The 19,596-nt window shown below is 36.1% G+C and overlaps 1 protein-coding gene across 2 annotated transcripts in view; it reads left to right on the forward strand.

Annotated features, from left to right (window-relative positions):
* Window positions 1–5,913: 5,913 nt before the first annotated feature.
* The window catches only part of LOC133652356 (3-hydroxy-3-methylglutaryl-coenzyme A reductase-like), a 41,856-nt gene continuing 28,173 nt past the window's right edge, over window positions 5,914–19,596 (forward strand). Inside the window, exons 1-6 of one of the 2 annotated variants that reach the window (XM_062051010.1) lie at window positions 5,914–6,079; window positions 14,861–15,037; window positions 15,869–15,980; window positions 16,054–16,141; window positions 16,226–16,310; window positions 18,873–18,978. In XM_062051010.1, the coding sequence (XP_061906994.1) occupies window positions 14,873–15,037; window positions 15,869–15,980; window positions 16,054–16,141; window positions 16,226–16,310; window positions 18,873–18,978 (556 nt within the window). In that variant the 5' untranslated portion in view covers window positions 5,914–6,079; window positions 14,861–14,872. Of the gene's footprint in view, window positions 6,080–14,857; window positions 15,038–15,868; window positions 15,981–16,053; window positions 16,142–16,225; window positions 16,311–18,872; window positions 18,979–19,596 lie in introns of both variants that reach the window. The other variant, XM_062051009.1, reaches the window with a different exon arrangement.

Genomic DNA, 19,596 nt, shown 5'->3' on the forward strand with positions numbered 1-19,596 from the left:
TTGTAGATGATGCAAACACGTTTGTTTGTGGATACTTTCTAATACGAGACTTTGTATGTGTAAGTAATATGCAACTATAATTATTTGATACTTGTTTATATCAACAAATGTGCTTCTTTAGACTGCAATATTGTTATATTATTATTACGTATGTTTAGCTTGTGCGCTATTGTGTGTGCTGCTGTTGTTTAGCTGCTATAGGTCCTATAGCAGTCTACCATGTTTACCTTTTGGGGTGTCAAAAAAAAATATATATATATATATTCAAATTAAATGCAATTCTTATTTGAAACGATTCTTAATCAATAAAAAATGTTTTTAAATCTAATATGTATATATATTTTTTTAATCTGTCCTGTCCAACCACTCGGGCAAATCATGTAGTTGATGTAGGTGCCCATATCTGATGTATAGATTTACTTTAGAAAAGATAAGTGTTGGATTTTACACTTGTTGCCTTATTTGTATTTGACTTTATTAAATGTTTGGGTATATTTGTATTAAAAAGCTGTTTTTTAAGTATTATAACAACTTATCAGAGCTGTTGTCTATCTTATAGAGAGAGGAATGTATTTAATCATATAAGTGGCACCCAATGTTATTAAAAAAGTATATATTTTCAATCGAGATTCGATTCTGGATCTAATCGTTACCCCCAAGAATGGAATCAAATCGTGTGGTGCCCAAAGACTCACAGCCCTGGTAAATGACTCGACTAAAATAGAAGAAAATACCAAACTTGTGTGCTTATTGGTGGATGTTTCGTTGTTAACTGTACACCCTACAGGACTGCTTATATCAGACATTTTACATATAAGCTCATATCATTTGATACTTTTTTTATTGTGTGAATTCTCCAAAGCATTCACAGATATGGTTTTCTACACCAAAATGCATCTATTTATTTTTGAATTTCAATCAATCAATCAATGTTTATTTATATAGCCCTAAATCACAAGTGTCTCAAAGGGCTGTACACCACAATGACATCCTCGGTACAGAGCCCAAATAAGGGCAAGGAAAAACTCACCCCAGTGGGATGTCGATGTGAATGACTATGAGAAACCTTGGAGAGGACCGCATATGTGGGTAATTCCCCCCCTCATCTAGGGGAGACCGAAAGCAATGGATGTCGAGTGGGTCTGACATAATATTGTGAAGGTTCAGTCCATAGTGGATCCAACATATCAGCGAAAGTCCAGTCCACAGAGGATCCAACATAATACTGAGAGTCCAGTCCATAGTGGGGCCAGCAGGAAACCATCCCAAGCGGAGACGGGTCAGCAGCACAGAGATGTCCCCAACCGATGCACAGGCGAGCGGTCCACCCCAGGTCCCGACTCTGGACAGCCAGCACTTCATCCATGGCCACCGGACCTGTGTAACTCCCCCTCCACAAGGGAGAGGAGGGCAGAGGAAAAAAGAAAAGAAACGGCAGATCAACTGGTCTAAAAAGGGGGTCTATTTAAAGGCTAGAGTATACAAATGAGTTTTAAAATGGGACTTAAATGCTTCTACTGAGCTAGCATCTCTAACTGTTACCGGGAGGGCATTCCATAGTACTGGAGCCCGAATAGAAAACGCTGTATAGCCCGCAGACTTATTTTGGGCTCTGGGAATCACTAATAAGCCTGAGTTCTTTGAACGCAGATTTCTTGCCGGGACATATGGTACAATACAATCGGCAAGATAGGCTGGAGCTAGACCGTGTAGTATTTTATACGTAAGTAGTAAAACCTTAAAGTCACATCTTAAGTGCACAGGAAGCCAGTGCAAGTGAGCCAGTATAGGCGTAATATGATCAAACTTTCTTGTTCTTGTCAAAAGTCTAGCAGCCGCATTTTGTACCAACTGTAATCTTTTAATGCTAGACATAGGGAGACCCGAAAATAACACGTTACAGTAATCGAGACGAGACGTAACGAACGCATGAATAATGATCTCAGCGTCGCTAGTGGACAAAATGGAATGAATTTTAGCGATATTACGGAGATGAAAGAAGGTCGCTTTAGTAACACGTATAATGTGTGACTCAAACGAGAGAGTTGGGTCGAAGATAATACCAAGATTCTTTACCGAGTCGCCTTGTGTAATTGTTTGGTTGTCAAATGTTAAGGTGGTATTATTAAATAAATGTCGGTGTCTAGCAGAACCGATAATCAGCATTTCCGTTTTCTTGGCGTTGAGTTGCAAAAAATTAGCGGACATCCATTGTTTAATTTCATTAAGACACGCCTGCAGCTGACTACAATCCGGCGTGTTGGTCAGCTTTAGGGGCACGTAGAGTTGGGTGTCATCAGCATAACAGTGAAAGCTAACACCGTATTTGCGTATGATGTCGCCTAGCGGCAGCATGTAAGCACTGGAGAGTGCAGGGCCAAGAACCGAACCCTGGGGAACTCCGCACGTTACCTTGACATAGTCCGAGGTCACATTGTTATGGGAGACGCACTGCATCGTGTCAGTAAGATAAGAGTTAAACCAAGACAAGGCTAAGTCTGACATACCAACACGTGTTTTGATACGCTCTAATAAAATATTATGATCGACGGTATCGAAAGCAGCGCTAAGATCAAGAAGCAGCAACATAGATGACGCATCAGAATCCATCGTTAGCAATAGATCATTAGTCATTTTTGCGAGGGCTGTCTCCGTAGAGTGATTTGTCCTGAAACCAGATTGAAAAGGTTCACAGAGATTGTTAGACTTCATTTAGCTGGTGTGCAACAATTTTTTCGAGGATTTTCGAAATAAACAGAAGGTGGGACACCGGTCGGTAGTTTACCACATACTTGCAAACCCTCCCGTTTTTAGCGGGAGAATCCCGGTATTCGGCGCCTCTCCCGACAACCTCCCGGCAGAGATTTTCTCCCGACAAACTCCCGGTATTCAATGCAGACCTGAGACTGAGTGGGGACAGCCTGTTCTCACGTCCGCTTTCCCACAATAAGCTTGCCTGCCCAATGAACGGAGAAGTTAAATAGGACAATACTGCCATCTAAAGGATAGCCAACGAAACACTGAAATTCAAGTTTGTTTTTTTCTCTATGTAAATAAAATAAAAATTAAAAAAAAAAAAAAAAAAAATATATATATATATATATATATATATATATATATATATATATATATATATATATATATATGAAATATATATGAAATACTCGAGTTGGTGAATTGTAGCTGTAAATAACCACGCCCCCAACCACGCCCCCGACCACCCCCCACCCCCGACCAAGCCCCCTCCCTCATTCCAGATTTCCCGAAATTTACCACTTCAACATTTCTTGCCCGATTTAAACAATTCTAACACCAACCAATTCAGCTAATTTAGGACATTCATGCTCCTAATCATTTTCCAAAAATCCTGCTTTTCCCCAAATTCCCAAATTTCCAGGACGTTTTCATTGAAATGAATGGGACATTTTTCCAAGTTGCACAATTCCAACATTTTTCAACCTGTTCAAACCATTCCAACATTAACACATTGCGCTCATCCAGGACATTCAAACTAACACTTTCCCAAGTTCCAAACCAAATTCCAGTTTTCGTGGAAATTCTAACTCTTCAACATTCAAACCATTTCAGCATTTAAACGATTCCAACATTCAAACCATTTCTACATTCATCCTACATTCTATTAGCATTTCAGTTCATCGTCAGCTCTTCAACATTTAAACCATTCCAACATTCAAACTATTTTACATTCATACTACATTCTGTCAGCATTTCCCTTCAACTTCAGCATTGGAGCATTCACATGCTATTCCTTCAGGAATATACCTCTTCCAGTCATTCTTCTACTCCAGATTTTGGCACACTCTACCTTCCACATTTTTCACCCGATTCAAACCGTTCTAACTTCGGGCTTTCCCTTGACAAATTCCAAAAATCCCCAAATTTCCCAGAATTCCAGGTTTTACCGGGACAATTTTCCCGTTCTAAATTAAATGGCCATTTTTCAAACTTCCACCATTTCCACATTTTTCAACCTATTCATATCATTCCACCTTCAACACATTCACTCATTCTGGAAATTTAAACAACTTTTTTTCCAAGTTAAAAAAAAATCCAGAATTTTCCAAAATTCCTGGTTTTCCAAAGCCCTATTTCCACCCTTTTTTCTGGTGACTACTCCTTACACATTTTTCAACGAATTTCAACCGTTCTACCGTCAAAGCATTCCTCTTAATCAGGACAAAAGACAAAGTTGTTTTTTGAACTGGAAAAATTACCAGTATTCCCAAAATTCCAGTAATTACGTCATTACATTTCTCAATTCAATATGTTACTAATTCAACATTTCTCGACCGATTTTGAAAAATTCCAGCATCAACCATTCAGACCATTCAAGTTTTTTTTTTTTTTACCATTTTCCAAAAAATTCCCTCTTTTCCTGAAATTCCCAAATTTTTGTGAAATTCCCATTGAAATCAATGGAACATTCTTCAAAGTTCCCCAACTTCCACATTTTTCATCTGATTCAAACTGTTCCAACTTCAAAATATTCAGCATGTTCAGGAATTGTGTGCTCTACTTCAACAATTCTAAAAAAAAAAGTCAGATAATGGCTTTTTGCTGATATCCGATATTCCGATATTGTCCAACTCTTTAATTACCGATACCGATATCAATTGATACCGATATAAACCGATACCGATATATACAGTCGTGGAATTAACATTATTATTATGCCTAATTTGGACAACCAGGTATGGTGAAGATAAGGTTCTTTTAAAAAATAATGATAAAATAAAATAAGATAAATAGATTAAAAACATTTTCTTGAATAAAAAAGAAAGTAAAACAATATAAAAACAGTTACATAGAAACTAGTAATTAATGAAAATTAGTAAAATTAACTGTTAAAGGTTAGTACTATTAGTGGACCAGCAGCACACACAATCATGTGCGCTGACGGACTGTATCCCTTGTAGACTGTATTGATATATATTGATATATAATGTAGGAACCAGAATATTAATAACAGAAAGAAACAACCCTTTTGTGTGAATGAGTGTAAATGGGGGAGGGAGGTTTTTTGGGTTGGTGCACTAATTGTAAGTGTATCTTGTGTTTTTTATGTTTATTTAATAAAAAAAAAAAAAAATAAATAAATAAACCGACACGATAATAAAAAAAACCCGATACCGATCATTTCCGATATTACATTTTAAAGCATTTATCGCCGATAATCAGCCTGCCGATATTATCTCTACCCATAATTCCTTTTTTTTTGCATTTTCCCCATTCAAAATGAATTGGCCATTTTTCAAACTTCTACAATTCCCACATTCTTCAACCCATTAAAACCATTCCACATTTAACACGTTCCACCATTATGGAAATTCAAACTACCCTTTTTCCAGGTTCAAAACAATTCCAGATTTTCCCGAAATGTATTACTCAACATTTCTTTTAAACAATTACACACATTCAACTCATCCTGGACATTCAAACTAACAAATTCCAAACCAAATTCCGGTTTTCCTGTAAAGTCAAACTCTTCAACATTCAAACCATTCCAACATTCATAATATTCTTACATTCATTCTACATCCTGTCAGCATTTCACTTCAACTTCAGAAATGGAGCATTCACACGCAATTCCTTCGGGAATTGCCTCTTCTAGTTGTTGAATAATATCGGATTGGGACGACCCTAATCATTACATTAGGAATAAACACTAGTTGGTAATATATCAATTTCAGCAACAAAAACGTGAGGAGCAGATAGAGTGGGCTCATTCAAAGCAGCCGAGGAAAAACCGTCCAGCTTGCACTGAGTGGTGTGACTAGGCGGCCACACACTGGCCACGCCCCCTACAGCCGATTCCTAGGAAACGGGGCGTGGCACAATCGTCACCGACGCTGGTCGAGCGCTGTGATTGGCCGAAGCCTCGTATGATGTAGTAGCGTGCCATGGTTCCATGTGTGCTCGCTTAATTGTAGAATCCGCTCAACTTGTGTGGACGCCAGTGACGTTGGAAAGGTTCAAGCCAACCCACTCGTTCCCCGCATGACGCCAGCAGCCTTTATCATCAAACCTCCCTCACATTTCACCCTCTTCATCCTCACAGGTAAGTCACTCTCACGGGCCTTTCTAGCCTAGCTGACGCTATCACACACAATGTTAAACGTCTTTGAAGGGAAGGTGCTACTAACTACATACAGTATTGTCATCTTTCTTGTTAAGTGCTTCGTGGTGATTCATCTGATGTGCAAATTAAAAAGTACACAGGTTTTTATCTTGTGCTTAATTGAATTAAAACTACAAAATGTTGACAAATTGTCAACAAATTTTGCAAATGTATGTATATTATATTTTGGTTAATTTTTGCACAGGTGGGTATCTTAAATTGTAGTCAGGTAAGAGTACTTTAGGGCAGAGGTGTCCAAACTTATTTATTAAAAACAAGCATATATTTTTTTTCTTTATTTCAAAACAGACATATATTTAAAGACAAAACTTTGTGTCAGCTTTGTGTTATAGGTGACAAAGTAATTGTTAGGGCTGCAACAATTCACAGGGTATCCGCAGAGTTTTAAAAAGTATAAAAAACGGTGTTAAATCCAATCATTTGAATTTAAGGCCTTAAAATATCTAAATTATCGTAAAATCCCATAAAAGGTCTTAAATACGATTTTGAAAGGTCTTAATAATCTGTTGACGTTACTTTTATTTATAACATGCATAAACTTCAGTCTCGCTTTGAAATATTGCTATAACGTTTGGCAATTTTTTATTCTGTCTTCCAAACAAGTCTAGGTTCACAACAGAGAGGTTTCTGTTGTTTTTTTTTTAGTTAGGTTAAGCATTTTGTGTTCCAGTGTGAAAGAGCTGTGGATAAATTCACATAATTTAATATATGAATATACAATATTTAAATAATGCCTTCAATTGTCCTTCAAGTCTTTTGTACATTTTTGCCTGTATCGATGTGTAATGGGTCTTAAATTGTATTCATTATGGTCTTAGAAGTCTTAAATGTGGCTTGTTGAAACCTGCAGAGACCCTGCATTCATTTATCAAATCAATAAAAAAATATATATATTTATTATCTCGCCTCAATTAATCCCAGGGGTCGGCAACCCAAAATGTTGAAATAGCCATATTGGAACAAAAATACAAACAAAAATTCTGTCTGGAGCCACAAAAAAATAAAAGCCTTATATAAGTGATATAATGAAGGCAACACATGATGTAAGTGTCTATATTAGCTAGGGCTGGGTGATATGGATGAAAAAGTATATCTCGATATATTTTTACTTAAACTCTATATTCGATATATATCTCGATATATTTTTCGGTGAAAGTATACATATAAAAATATTCATTTTTGAGCGAAATTCAGTGAAATTGGAGTGAGTGGGTAGGTAGGTCTTTATTGTCATTGCACAAGTACACTGAAACTTTGTTTTCAGCACAAACCCGTTCAAGATTAGACAAACAAACAGTGTACATGGTTACAGAACAGGAACCCTGATGAGTTGCCATGACAGCTGTGCTGTAAACAGTCAGCGGCACTTTTATTTACCCAGTTAGTCAAGATGGGTATTAACAGCACAGAAAATAAACTGTTTAAGTAGCACAAAATTACATAACATAAATAAAATGGAAACATATTATTTCTACGTAAAATAAATAACATAGCTGTGCAAATAATACATTTTTGGCAGCATTTCTCGTGCCAAATATGGCAACTCGAGAACAGTTTGGATTTGGGCTTACATGGTAAACAACTCAAATTAATGTTTTATACAGACGCATACATTTATCCAAATCAATCACTCAATCAATGTTTATTTGTATAGCCCTAAATCACAAGTGTCTCAAAGGGCTGCACAAGCCACAACAACATCCTCGGTACAGAGCCCACATAAGGGCAAGGGAAACTCACCCCAGTGGGATGTCGATGTGAATGACTATGAGAAACCTTGGAAGGACCGCATATGTGGGTAACACCCCCCCCTGCCGCGGGAGGTTAGGCTTCTTCGCTATCATCTGAGTCCCCGAGACGATGGCTGTTGGGTAACCATATCATTAGGATTATTGCAATACCAAAATTGCCAAATATACATATAGTACAAGCATCTCTGGTCTATTTTTGAATGCTACCGGAAATAACCTTCCTATTACTGTAGAAACATGACAAAAACAAGACAGAACACACTTACACTGGCTTCCTGTTCCTTTTTTCTGGCAGCTCCTCGTTCTCTGCCTCAGATTGCAGGTCTGAGGTGTCGCAGCCCTTTCCATATTGTTGCATTATTTTTAATGCGTCTTAGTAGTTGTCTAAAATTGAATATGTTAAAATGAACATGAGTTTCAAATTAGCTGTAGAGCTGAACAGAATATTATTATTGATGATGATAAATCAGGTCTCTCTCTTACAAGAGACCTGGTCAGAACATAGACACAATAGGTTATTCCAAGCATAAAGAGAAGCAACTATGACGTTATTTTTAAACAAGAAGATTATGCATACCACAAGTTCGGACAACAGAAACGTCAAATCTTGGCCAGTTTGGCTCATGCTGCTCCTCATTTAAAGCTGCCCTTTCAATTCTGTCGGTGTTTTTATAGCTGGGCCAGAAAAGCATCCTATCATCATACCATCCACTTGGGACAACCGCAATGTCCCTGTTCATTATAAATTTAATCAGATGAAAAGGCACCCTTAATGTAGAAAGAAAGAAATAGGGTATTTATTCATCGTCAAAGGAACAACGTGGACAAAAGCATGCACAACAAAACCACCAAAAGATATGGTTAACATTCTTAGTGCTAAAGATATTCCCCTCTCCTTGTATCCCTTCTCCCAGCTCCACCATCTCGCCGAGTGCCAGCAAGAGTCATAAGTACATGTTAACTCGACTCCTCAACTGGAGATAACTTTCTAGGTAAAGATTGATCTCTGAAATAATATCTCAGCATCCAGTAACCATGGTTAACAGATCACAACCATTTAATACCAAATAACAAATAAGCAAGTAAGATGAGCTGAGATTTTACCTGAATGGTGCCCCAAGGTGGTAAGAACTATAAGAAAGGTAAAAGTACAGGTCATAATAGTCAGAACTTCAGCTCAATCGTAAAGTAGGGTTTGAAATTATGGGTGTAGTGTATACAGAGATCAGTCCCTACCTTGTGTAACTCTCTGCATGTTTAATGCAGGTGCTGGTGAAGGCATATGAATACATCCTTCCCCATGGTGAGGTGCTAAGGGAGATACATTTGTATTAAATTGTTGTGATCTGTTAACCATGGTTACTGGATGCTGAGATATTATTTTGGAGATCAGTCTTTACCTAGAAAGTTATCTCCAGTTGAGGAGTCGAGTTGACAAGTACTCATGACTCTTGCTGGCACTCGGCGAGACGGTGGAGCTGGGAGAAGGGATACAAGGAGAGGGGAATATCTTTAGCACTAAGAATGTTAACCATATCTTTAATATTAATGTGGTGGTTTCGTCTACATCGCTAAATATATCCTGTGGTGTACCTAAGGGATCAATATAGGACCTAAATTATTCAATGTCTAGATAAATGACATTTGTAAAGTTACAAAAGATTTAAAGTTAGTATTATTTGCGGATGATACAACAGTGTTTTGTTCAGGAGAGAACACACAGAAGATAATACAAATAATAGTCTATCTTTAAATCTCAGTAAAAATAAAATAATGCTATTTGGTAACAGTAGAAGAGAAAGTCAAACACAAATACAAGTAGACGGAATAGAAATTGAAAGAGTAAATGAAACCAAATTTCTAGGTATAATGATTGATGATAAATTGAACTGGAAATCTCAAGTAAAAAATATACAACATAAAGTAGCAAGAAACACGTCAATAATGAATAAAGCAAAATATGTTCTAGACAAAAAATCACTTCATATTCTCTACTGTTCACTAGTGTTACATATCTGAGTTATTGTGTAGAAATATGGGGAAATAATTACAAAAGTACACTTCATTCATTAACGGTGTTACAAAAAAGATCAGTTAGAATAATATATAATGTTGGATATAGAGAACACACAAATCCTTTATTTATTGAATCAAAGATACTGAAATTCCACGACATAGTGAATTTGCAAACAGCTAAAATTATAAACAAAGCAAACTATAACCTGCTACCCAAGAATATACAACAATTCTTCTCAAAAAAAGAGGAGAAAAATCATCTTAGAGAGAAATGTAATTTAAAACATTTGTACGCACGTACAACACTTAAGACCTTCAGTATATCAGTATGTGGAATTAAATTATGGAATGCATTAAGCAAAGCAATCAAACAATGTACTAATATGATCAATTATTTATGCTTACATGTGGAAATAATAATAATAATAGTAAATAAAATAATAATAATAAAAAAAGGTAAATAAAGCATAAAATAGTCTCTAATAAATTAATTAAATAAAAAACAGCATATAAAATATATACATCAGCAAATAACAAAAATATAGACATTCCCAAATAATTTTTTTAGATATTCAAGATGGAAACTGTAGCTGCCATTATGATGTGCATTGATGTTTTCTAATGACCGTAAGTCTTGAACTATACAAAGTATTTCAATGGTTGGAATTTGAGCTTTTGCATGATATACTAGTTACTATGGTAATCTAATTAGTTACTATGGTCATTTAAATCACAGCAGCTCAGACGAGGCACCAAGTAGGGTGGGTGGGAAGCGTTTCCACATAGTTTTTCAAGAGCGGCCAGCCTGAAATGCGGAAGGAGATTTTTACAACAAAGTTCTAAAGCTTAGTGATGTATCAGATATTTGAGATTGGTGTGTTGTTGTTGTTTTTTTTTACCCTTCGCGTTCATATTTCGCCGTTGCATTTTTTTGTGTTTCGCTTGATTGTAAAATATGGGGAAGGGGTGTGACGTTCATATGTTGTCAATATTCAATGTTTTATCATTCATAGTTAATATTGTAGATCCCATATTCTTTATTTTCATGTGCATTCTGGGTGTCTCATTCAGTAAAAAAAAAAAATTAAATTCCATTCCGTTTTTTTAAGGCGGTCTGTCATAACTTTTTTAGCATTCAGACATTATTGTGAGGTTTTGTATTAGTGTTCCTAAAAATCAGATATACCGGCCCCCAGACAAATTTTTTTCCTCTAAATTTGGCCCCCGAGTCAAAATAATTGCCCAGGCCTGCTCTTGAGTATAGAATGATCCCTTTCTAGTAAAAAAGCACCGCTTCAATGTACACAATTAAATATCTTGGTTGTTCAAACAGCAGTGTTTTATACAAATTTGGATTTGAGATATGTTGTTTATTAATGGGGAAAGACGTTAACGTCTCTTGTTTTCATGTTAGCATTTAAGCTAACTAGGTAGTCTGTGAATGTATTAAAGTGCAGTTATTAATCAGGTTTTTCCGATAATTTTAATGTAAAACAGTAATCTAACCGTCTGGAGTTTTACCGTGGTTATTAATATTGTGTATCGCTACATCCCTAGTTAGAGATGGTGTTTGCCACAGGACGCGACGTCATGCGCAAGCCAAGTACCGTAACACGGCACCGTTGGACTTAATGTGAACCGGTGCCCGCTTGGACCGGGGAAATTTAGTCTGTGTCAAAAAAAGTACAGGATTTGGTGCCTATTTCTAGTCATACCCCTATCTAAACTTTTATAAACATGTTGTTCAGGGCTGCAACAATTAAATACTTTTTTGATTAAATAGATTCAATTAAAACAAACCTTTGATTTATCTTCTGTTGCTTCGATTAATCGTTACATTAGTGTAACGATTAAAATATATCACATCCGGACTGCATGAAGTACACAGAATTTTAAATACGCGGACATAGTTTCTGCATGGTGCAATAGGATAGACATGAGAGCGGTGATGTATGTGTTGTGGTACTGTCTGGTGGTGAGCTGCGGAGTTTTTATTTAATTTATTTTTATTCATGCACACAAAAAGTGCAATGGTACTATGTTGATAATGTGCATTTATAGAAAAAAAAGAAAGAACAAAGGCTTGGCAAGCAGAAAAATTGTTGCGTATTTCAACTACCGTATTTTTCAGAGTATAAGTCGCACCGGCCGAAAATGCATAATAAAGAAGGAAAAAAACAAATAAGTCGCACTGGAGTATAAGTCGCATTTTTTGGGGAAATTTATTTGATGAAACCCAACACCAAGAATAGACATTTAAAAGGCAATTTAAAATAAAGAATAGTGAACAACAGGCTGAATAAGTGTACGTTATATGACGCATAAATAACCAACTGAGAACGTGCCTGGTATGTTAACGTAACATATTTTGGTAAGAGTCATTCAAATAACTATGACATATAGAACATGCTATACATTTACCAAACAATCTGTCACTCCTAATCACTAAATCCGATGAAATCTTATACGTCTAGTCTCTTACGTGAATGAGCTAAATAATATTATTTGATATTTTACGGTAATGTGTTAATAATTTCACACATAAGTCGCTCCTGAGTATAAGTCGCACCCCCGGCCAAACTGAAAAAAAACTGCGACTTATTGTCCGAAAAATACGGTATTTTTCCTAAAATACACTAGTGTGTTTTGTCCGACTGCTCCATTACTTGAACATAATAATCGTAGATTAGTCCATTACTAAAATAATCGATAGCTGCAGGCCTAGTGTTGATTTTTTTATTATAAAAATTAAACTTGGTTGAAACATTTTAGTGTCTGTTGAAGTACTTCTTTGAGCACATTCAACACAGTGTTGGCGCTAAGAATTTTCAGAATGGGGTCCCAGGGACCCCATCAAGTCATAAAAATGGGGTCCCACATTAAATTTTTGGGGTCCCACTTTTTTGTAAGCGTTTTGAAAACAAATGATAAACGTATGCATTATCCTGTTATATTTCACATTCTATATTGTGTTTTGGAAAAAGGTTGTCATAAACGTTAATTCATTAAAAAAATAATACAAAAGAAAATGTTTATGCGTATGTAAATGTATCAGTTCTAAACTTTAATTCACTTTATTTCCTTCATGGATCTAAATGTTACTGCTGACAGTAGTTTTTTCTATATTTGTATTTAATAAGTTGTAGGTGTATTCATTTCAGTATAAAAGTGTAAAAAGTTTTTTGCTTCGGTCATGAAATTATGATAATGGGGTGCCAGGGCATACATACATTATTTATTTAATGCTTAAATCTCTAGAGTCTACATGGACCCCAGGAAGACTAGCAGTCGCCTTGGCGTCAGCTAATGGGGATCCATTCAATAAACAATAAACAATACATCAAGTTCAGATCCATCCATCTAAGTTGTTTTTTTGTTGTTCTTTTGTTTTGTTTTCTGCCCTTTTTGTCAAAGAAAACTGTTTTTTTTTGGCAAACACACAAAATATGCAAAATCTTCCTCAAAAAATATTTTTCAAAGTGGAATATTTGATATGAAGTAATTGGAGCCTTGAATAGGTCAATAATTCATAAAAACATTGATTTTGATTCAATATTATTTTTTGAACAATGACAGTTTTAAATAAAAAAAAAACAGCTTTGTTTTATTAGTCAACATTGCATCTTTTTCTAAATTACATTTCACCTGTAAGCTTTTTTTATTCCACTTTTTTTATGTTTTTGTTTATTTTGTTAGTATTGCTAGAATGTGCCGTGGGCCTTTAAAACATTAGCTGTGGGCCACAAATGGCCTCCGGGCCACACTATTGACACCCCTGCTATAGATAATAAAATATTAAATCTAAATCTGATAGGTCTATCGATAAAAAGCAGAGCCTGGCGACGGTTGCGCGTTTATCATAATGCACAGTTAGCATCTCTGCTTCAGTAAACAATGACGGTGATGCGAGCGACACTTGCTAACTTGTCAGCCACTTCTCCAAGAGACTCCTTTTGAACACTCCTCGCACATTAACACTTCAAAAGGCACATATTTTCCCCGTTTGTTGACCTGCAAAGTATGTTTTTGGGATGGAGGAGTCTGCTCTGGTGCTGGTTAGCTTGAAGCTAACAGCTAGCCTGTCTCCATCCTCGAACGATGTCGATCCAGCGGGAGATAAAATTGAAGTTTCCATGAACTCACAAAGACTAAAACAACTAATTTACTGGAGACATGGCACAGGATGAAGTTAAAGGTTGACTTTACACTCACCTTAGTGTTTACCATGAAGTCTTTCTTTTTGACAGCCCCTCGCGGTAAAGTTGTCAGAGTGCAAACTGAAGCAGTATTTGTGATTGATAAAACTTTCGGCGTATCAAAATTAAAAAAATTGTACTGGTAAGTGCATTACTTTGAAGTCGACCAATAATTCATAATAATTTAATAATAATTTGACCCGGCAAATATAAACAAAACAAAACACCGGCAGAATGCGATTATCGATAAATAAAAAATAAAAAAAACGGGCTGTAAAAATAAAATAAAAAATCCGCATCCAGGGAACGCACGGACTTCCGGAAATTCGCGTCCTTTCTGATTTCAATGCGTAAAAAGACACAGTGCGTTAACGCCAACACTGCAACAGCACAGTGTTGATATAGATAACCCTGATAACTTTGAGCACAAGGATTGTGATACAAAATGTTTTATATTGTTAAACTGCACTACAGTGTAATTTGTTGGAGAAATACACATGTGCAGTATTTGCCTTAGTTGACCAAGACATGTTGGGGAAGATTCATGTTTCAATATTTCATGCAAAGAGTCCATTTACAAACCCTGTAAAATAAAATATATATTCAAAGATTTGTTACCTTTTTTCCTAGGAAGAATAACAAATTAACATTGCAGGAAAACAAGCCAATTTTTCTGGCAAAAGCACATGTTAAATTGTACTGAAGGCCCTTCTCAGATTGTACTTGTTCTGCAGCAGGTCCTTTCCACAATGCTAACTCGTCTGTTCCGTATGCATGGCCTTCTGGTGGCCTCGCATCCTTGGGAGGTCATTGTGGGCACAGTCACCCTCACGGTCTGTATGATGTCCATGAACATGTTCACTGGAAATGATCAAATCTGTGGCTGGAACTATGACTGCCCCAAAACAGATGAGGTGAGTAACTAACTGCGATAAACAGTCTACATTGACACACAAAAAAAACAACTGTTACTCAAGCTCTGCACACTTGCCTTGAGGCCCATTCAGTGTGAGAGTGTTAAAGATGGAATAGATTGTGTCACAATGACATAGTTCTGGCACTCACAGGGGACATACAGCAGGGCAGTATATAAGGAGATAGACAAATATGGTATTTTCTATGTTTATTAAAAAAGGTTTAAATGACATACAGTAAAATACTGAAGTAAATGAAATTAAATCCCAACCCTGCTACTGAACTTGAATATATGTTGCACTATAGCAGCAGATTTAATATTCACTGAAAATATGCTAACAATAAAGATGACCACTTCATTCTCAAATATTTATTCATACTGTAACTGTGCTGCTCACAGCGCTGCCACAAAAATACAACTTTTTTTTTTTTTTTTTACAAAAAATAAAACATTAGATATTTTCCTAATTAAAATCAGTGAGAGGGAAAGTCCTGACAACAAACTATTTATCAAATGTTTTTTAGCTTCAATAAAAATAAAAGACAAAGCTTTCTGTTACGGGAGCTCAAAAAAAGATTCACATACAAATTGCAATTTTTTATTTATTTTACATTATATTATGTTATTTTAATTTTAAAAATTATACATATATATATAATTTATTCTTATATAATTATACAAAAATCGCATATATAGTTATATGTATGTATCTATCTCTATCTATGGTGAAGCAAAATATGGTGGGAGATGAATAAATTCAAAACATTTTGAGAATGTTTTTTTCAGGCACTGTAACTTTAAAACCCTGTTTTATACTTTCTTTTGACAGCAAATTCTCAGCAGTGACATCATCATCTTAACCATCACACGTTGCATCGCCATTGTCTACATTTACTTCCAGTTCCAGAACTTGAGACAGTTGGGATCAAAATATATTTTAGGTATAAATGTTGTTAATATTCCACAGGACGGAAGATGGCCAAACCAACTAGAACTCATTTTCTTCCATTGCAGGCATTGCGGGTCTCTTCACCATATTTTCCAGCTTTGTATTTAGCACAGTCGTCATTCACTTCCTTGATAAAGAGTTAACTGGTCTCAAGTAAGTTTGTATTTACTTCATGTACTCTTATGTTTATTATTTATTAGAAACTCCAGATGCTTATTGTGGTGCTGTGTCTTCCAGTGAGGCACTGCCCTTCTTCCTGCTCCTCATTGACCTCTCTAAAGCATCTGCTCTTGCCAAGTTTGCCCTCAGCTCCAGTTCTCAGGTAACGATGACCATGTTGATTTTGTTTACGCTTGCACCATTCAACATTCCGAAAAGGAGTTGGAAGGAGAGCTTATTTAGTCCTACCCCTTTTCCACGTCTCAGCAGTCACTGATAGTTTCTTTACTTCTTGGGTTTAACATCTACCTAGTGATTCAGGGGCTATGGTGTGATTGTACATTGGAACCTCCATTTACAAACTCTGATGGTTCTTGAACAGAGTTCAGAAATCTAAAAGTTTGTATAGTGAAGCAAATTTTGCCATAATAAACAATGTAAATATGAATAATGGGTTCCAGCCTCGACCATAATTTATTAAAGGTGTGTATACTTTGAAGACAATATAAAGTGCTATACAGTACTGTATATCACACAAACATAACAAGGTGGTGATGAATCAACTATCTCTTTATTAACAAACCACAACAACAACAAGCTGAACTGTCCTGTATGCGCTGCTCTGCCAACTAGTCTATACCCTATAGTGCTCTCACAAACGATCAGAAATCATGAAAATCCTTAACTTTAACAACCAAATTGCTACAATAATAAACATTTTAAATAGTAAAATCCACTTACGATACAGTGCATAATTACCAAAGAGAAACAAGCAGACAGAGGGAGAGAAAGGGCTGGTGTGCGTGTTTGCTTTGGAAGAGGCGCCACTCACTGTACGCGTGGTAGTTCCCCTCCGCTGTGAAATAAGTTTGCTTTGGTATATTTTTACTGAAAAGTTTGTTCTTATCACAATTAAAACTTGTTGCTTCCTCAGTCTTTTCGATAGAGCAAACACAAAATGTTCGCCAGCGGGACACAAAATGAATGAATGAAGCTTTCATACACAGAGACGTATACGGTGTGATCAGAAGATTCATAAATCGAAAAGTTCTCAAAAAGAGATGTTTGTAAATAATTATTAAGAATTATTATATTGTATATTATTGTTATTACACTTATTGTAATATCTAAATATTAATTATAAGCATATAACAGGGGTGGGAAAACATTTTGGCTCAGGGGCCACATTGGCTTTTGAAATTTGACAGGCGAGCACATGATGCATTAAATCATATTGTATCTGTTGGAACTAAGAGTGGGCTTTTCAAACATGGGCTAATTTAATCATATTCAACAATATCATATCAGAACATCAAAGAAACATAAACATGGTATTAAAAGGTAAACACTTACATTCTCTTTTAGTGGGAGCAGTGTTGTTCACATTTTTTACCAGTGCGTAGAAGTCTAGTATCAGTTTTGTTGGGGCAATTCTCACAACAGATCTTTGCTCAATTCTGTTTTTAATTTTTGGCGGGCCGGATTAAGAGGACCAATTGTGGCCCTCAGGCTATAGTTTGACCACCCCTGGTATATAAGGACGTAATCGCGCACATTACAGCACAGAAAGGTGTCTTATCTACTTTCTACTCATTCATATTTATGGCTCACAGTGTTGAAACAATGTGTCCATGTTTAGTGCTAAAGACATTTTGTCATTCATATTTACTATCCCGATGCAACTTAATACTTCTAATACCTACGTTGCTGAAGCCCTAAAAGTATTAACAGTAAGTAGTAAAAGAAATCTATGCGTGGAATAAATCAGTCTTGGTAAATATTGAATATATTACATATTGTTAGGAACGCGTCTGTTACTACATTCTCTTTCGCTTTCTTGTGTGTGTGTGTGTGTGTGTGTGTGTGTGTGTGTGTGTGTGTGTGTGTGTGTGTGTGTGTGTGTGTGTGTGTGTGTGTGTGTGTGTGTGTGTGTGTGTGTGTGTGTGTGTGTGTGTGTGTGTGTGTGTGTGTGTGTGTGTGTGTGTGTGTGTGTGTGTGTCATTGATGGAGGGTTTTGAAGGCGACAACGGTGACTCCCATTAGCCGCATCTTTCAAGTGTTTTTTATCATCTTTAAAATCGTTTAAAAAAAAAAAGTGTGTTCTTGACTCTCATAATGATTGGGAACGATAGGCAAAATTCCAAAAACAGTGCAGTTCCCCTTTAAGTTCATGACAGTAAATTGAATGATGCAGACACATTTGTTACTGGATACTTACTAATACACTTCTGCCTTGGAGACTGTGCATGTGTAAGTAATATGCTACTATAAATATTTGATACTTGATTACATTGACAAATGTGCTGTTTTAAACTGCGACATTGTTCATTGAAGGACACTTATTACGTATGTCTAACTTGGGTGCTTACCTGCTGTGTAGCTGCAAGCCCCCAGTAGCCCATTTTTGTAAATGACTTAACTGAAAGAAAAGAACAACCTTCTGTGCTTTTGGAGGACATTTAGATGTTAACTGGCTGTCCATCTTTGCATAAGTAAACACGCTGCTGATATCAGACATTTTACATGCAGTTTGATATAACCCGATACTTGTTTTTTTTGTTGCTAATATTAATATCGGATCAGGACACCCTTTATTACTACCCCACTAGACAAAAGACTCACACTCCCTCTTATGCATTATTTTAGGCTTATGATATATTGATATATATTTAAACATTCTATTCTATGTATATGTTTATTATATATACTGTTTATGTTTTTTCAGGATGAAGTTCGGGAAAACATTGCTCGAGGTATGGCTGTGTTGGGACCTACGTTCACCTTGGATGCCCTGGTGGAGTGCTTAGTGATCGGGGTGGGAACCATGTCAGGTAACGTCTGTTGTTTTTGTCATATGTTGCTGTAACCCAGTGGTGACCAAACCTTGTCAAAAACTGATGAGATAGAACTTTGGGTCAGCTAGGTGCCATTGTTATTCTGATACAATGCCGATACTGGAATATTAACCCAGACCGATACGATATCAGCACTAATTATACATACTTGTATTATTTTGTAGTGTGGAATGTTAGAAAAGGTTTGATCAAATGAAATGAGTCAAACAGAGAATAATGGTAGGTAGGAATGAAAAACACTAATCTATCTATTAGTTAGTGTCTGGAATGGACTTATGCTGTTTTTAAGTTCAAGTGTAGTGGTAATTGCTTTTTTGGCAACACTTGGTGAGCAAAATAATTCATTAAGCTCATGACATAGTAAGTGGAGTGATGTGGAAATGTTTGTTACTGGCTACTACCTGGCAGACTTAGTATCTGTATTTAATATTTGATTCTAATGACAAATGTCATGTTTTAGACGGCAATATTGTTCAATTAAGATAGCTTGTGTGCTATTGTTTGCGAAGCTGTTGTCAATTAAGAACACGTATTATGTATGTCTAGCTTGCACTAATCTGATATATCGATCGAATATCGATCGATATATCAGAA

The sequence above is a fragment of the Entelurus aequoreus genome, linkage group LG06, assembly GCF_033978785.1.
Source record: "Entelurus aequoreus isolate RoL-2023_Sb linkage group LG06, RoL_Eaeq_v1.1, whole genome shotgun sequence".
Taxonomy (NCBI): domain Eukaryota; kingdom Metazoa; phylum Chordata; class Actinopteri; order Syngnathiformes; family Syngnathidae; genus Entelurus; species Entelurus aequoreus.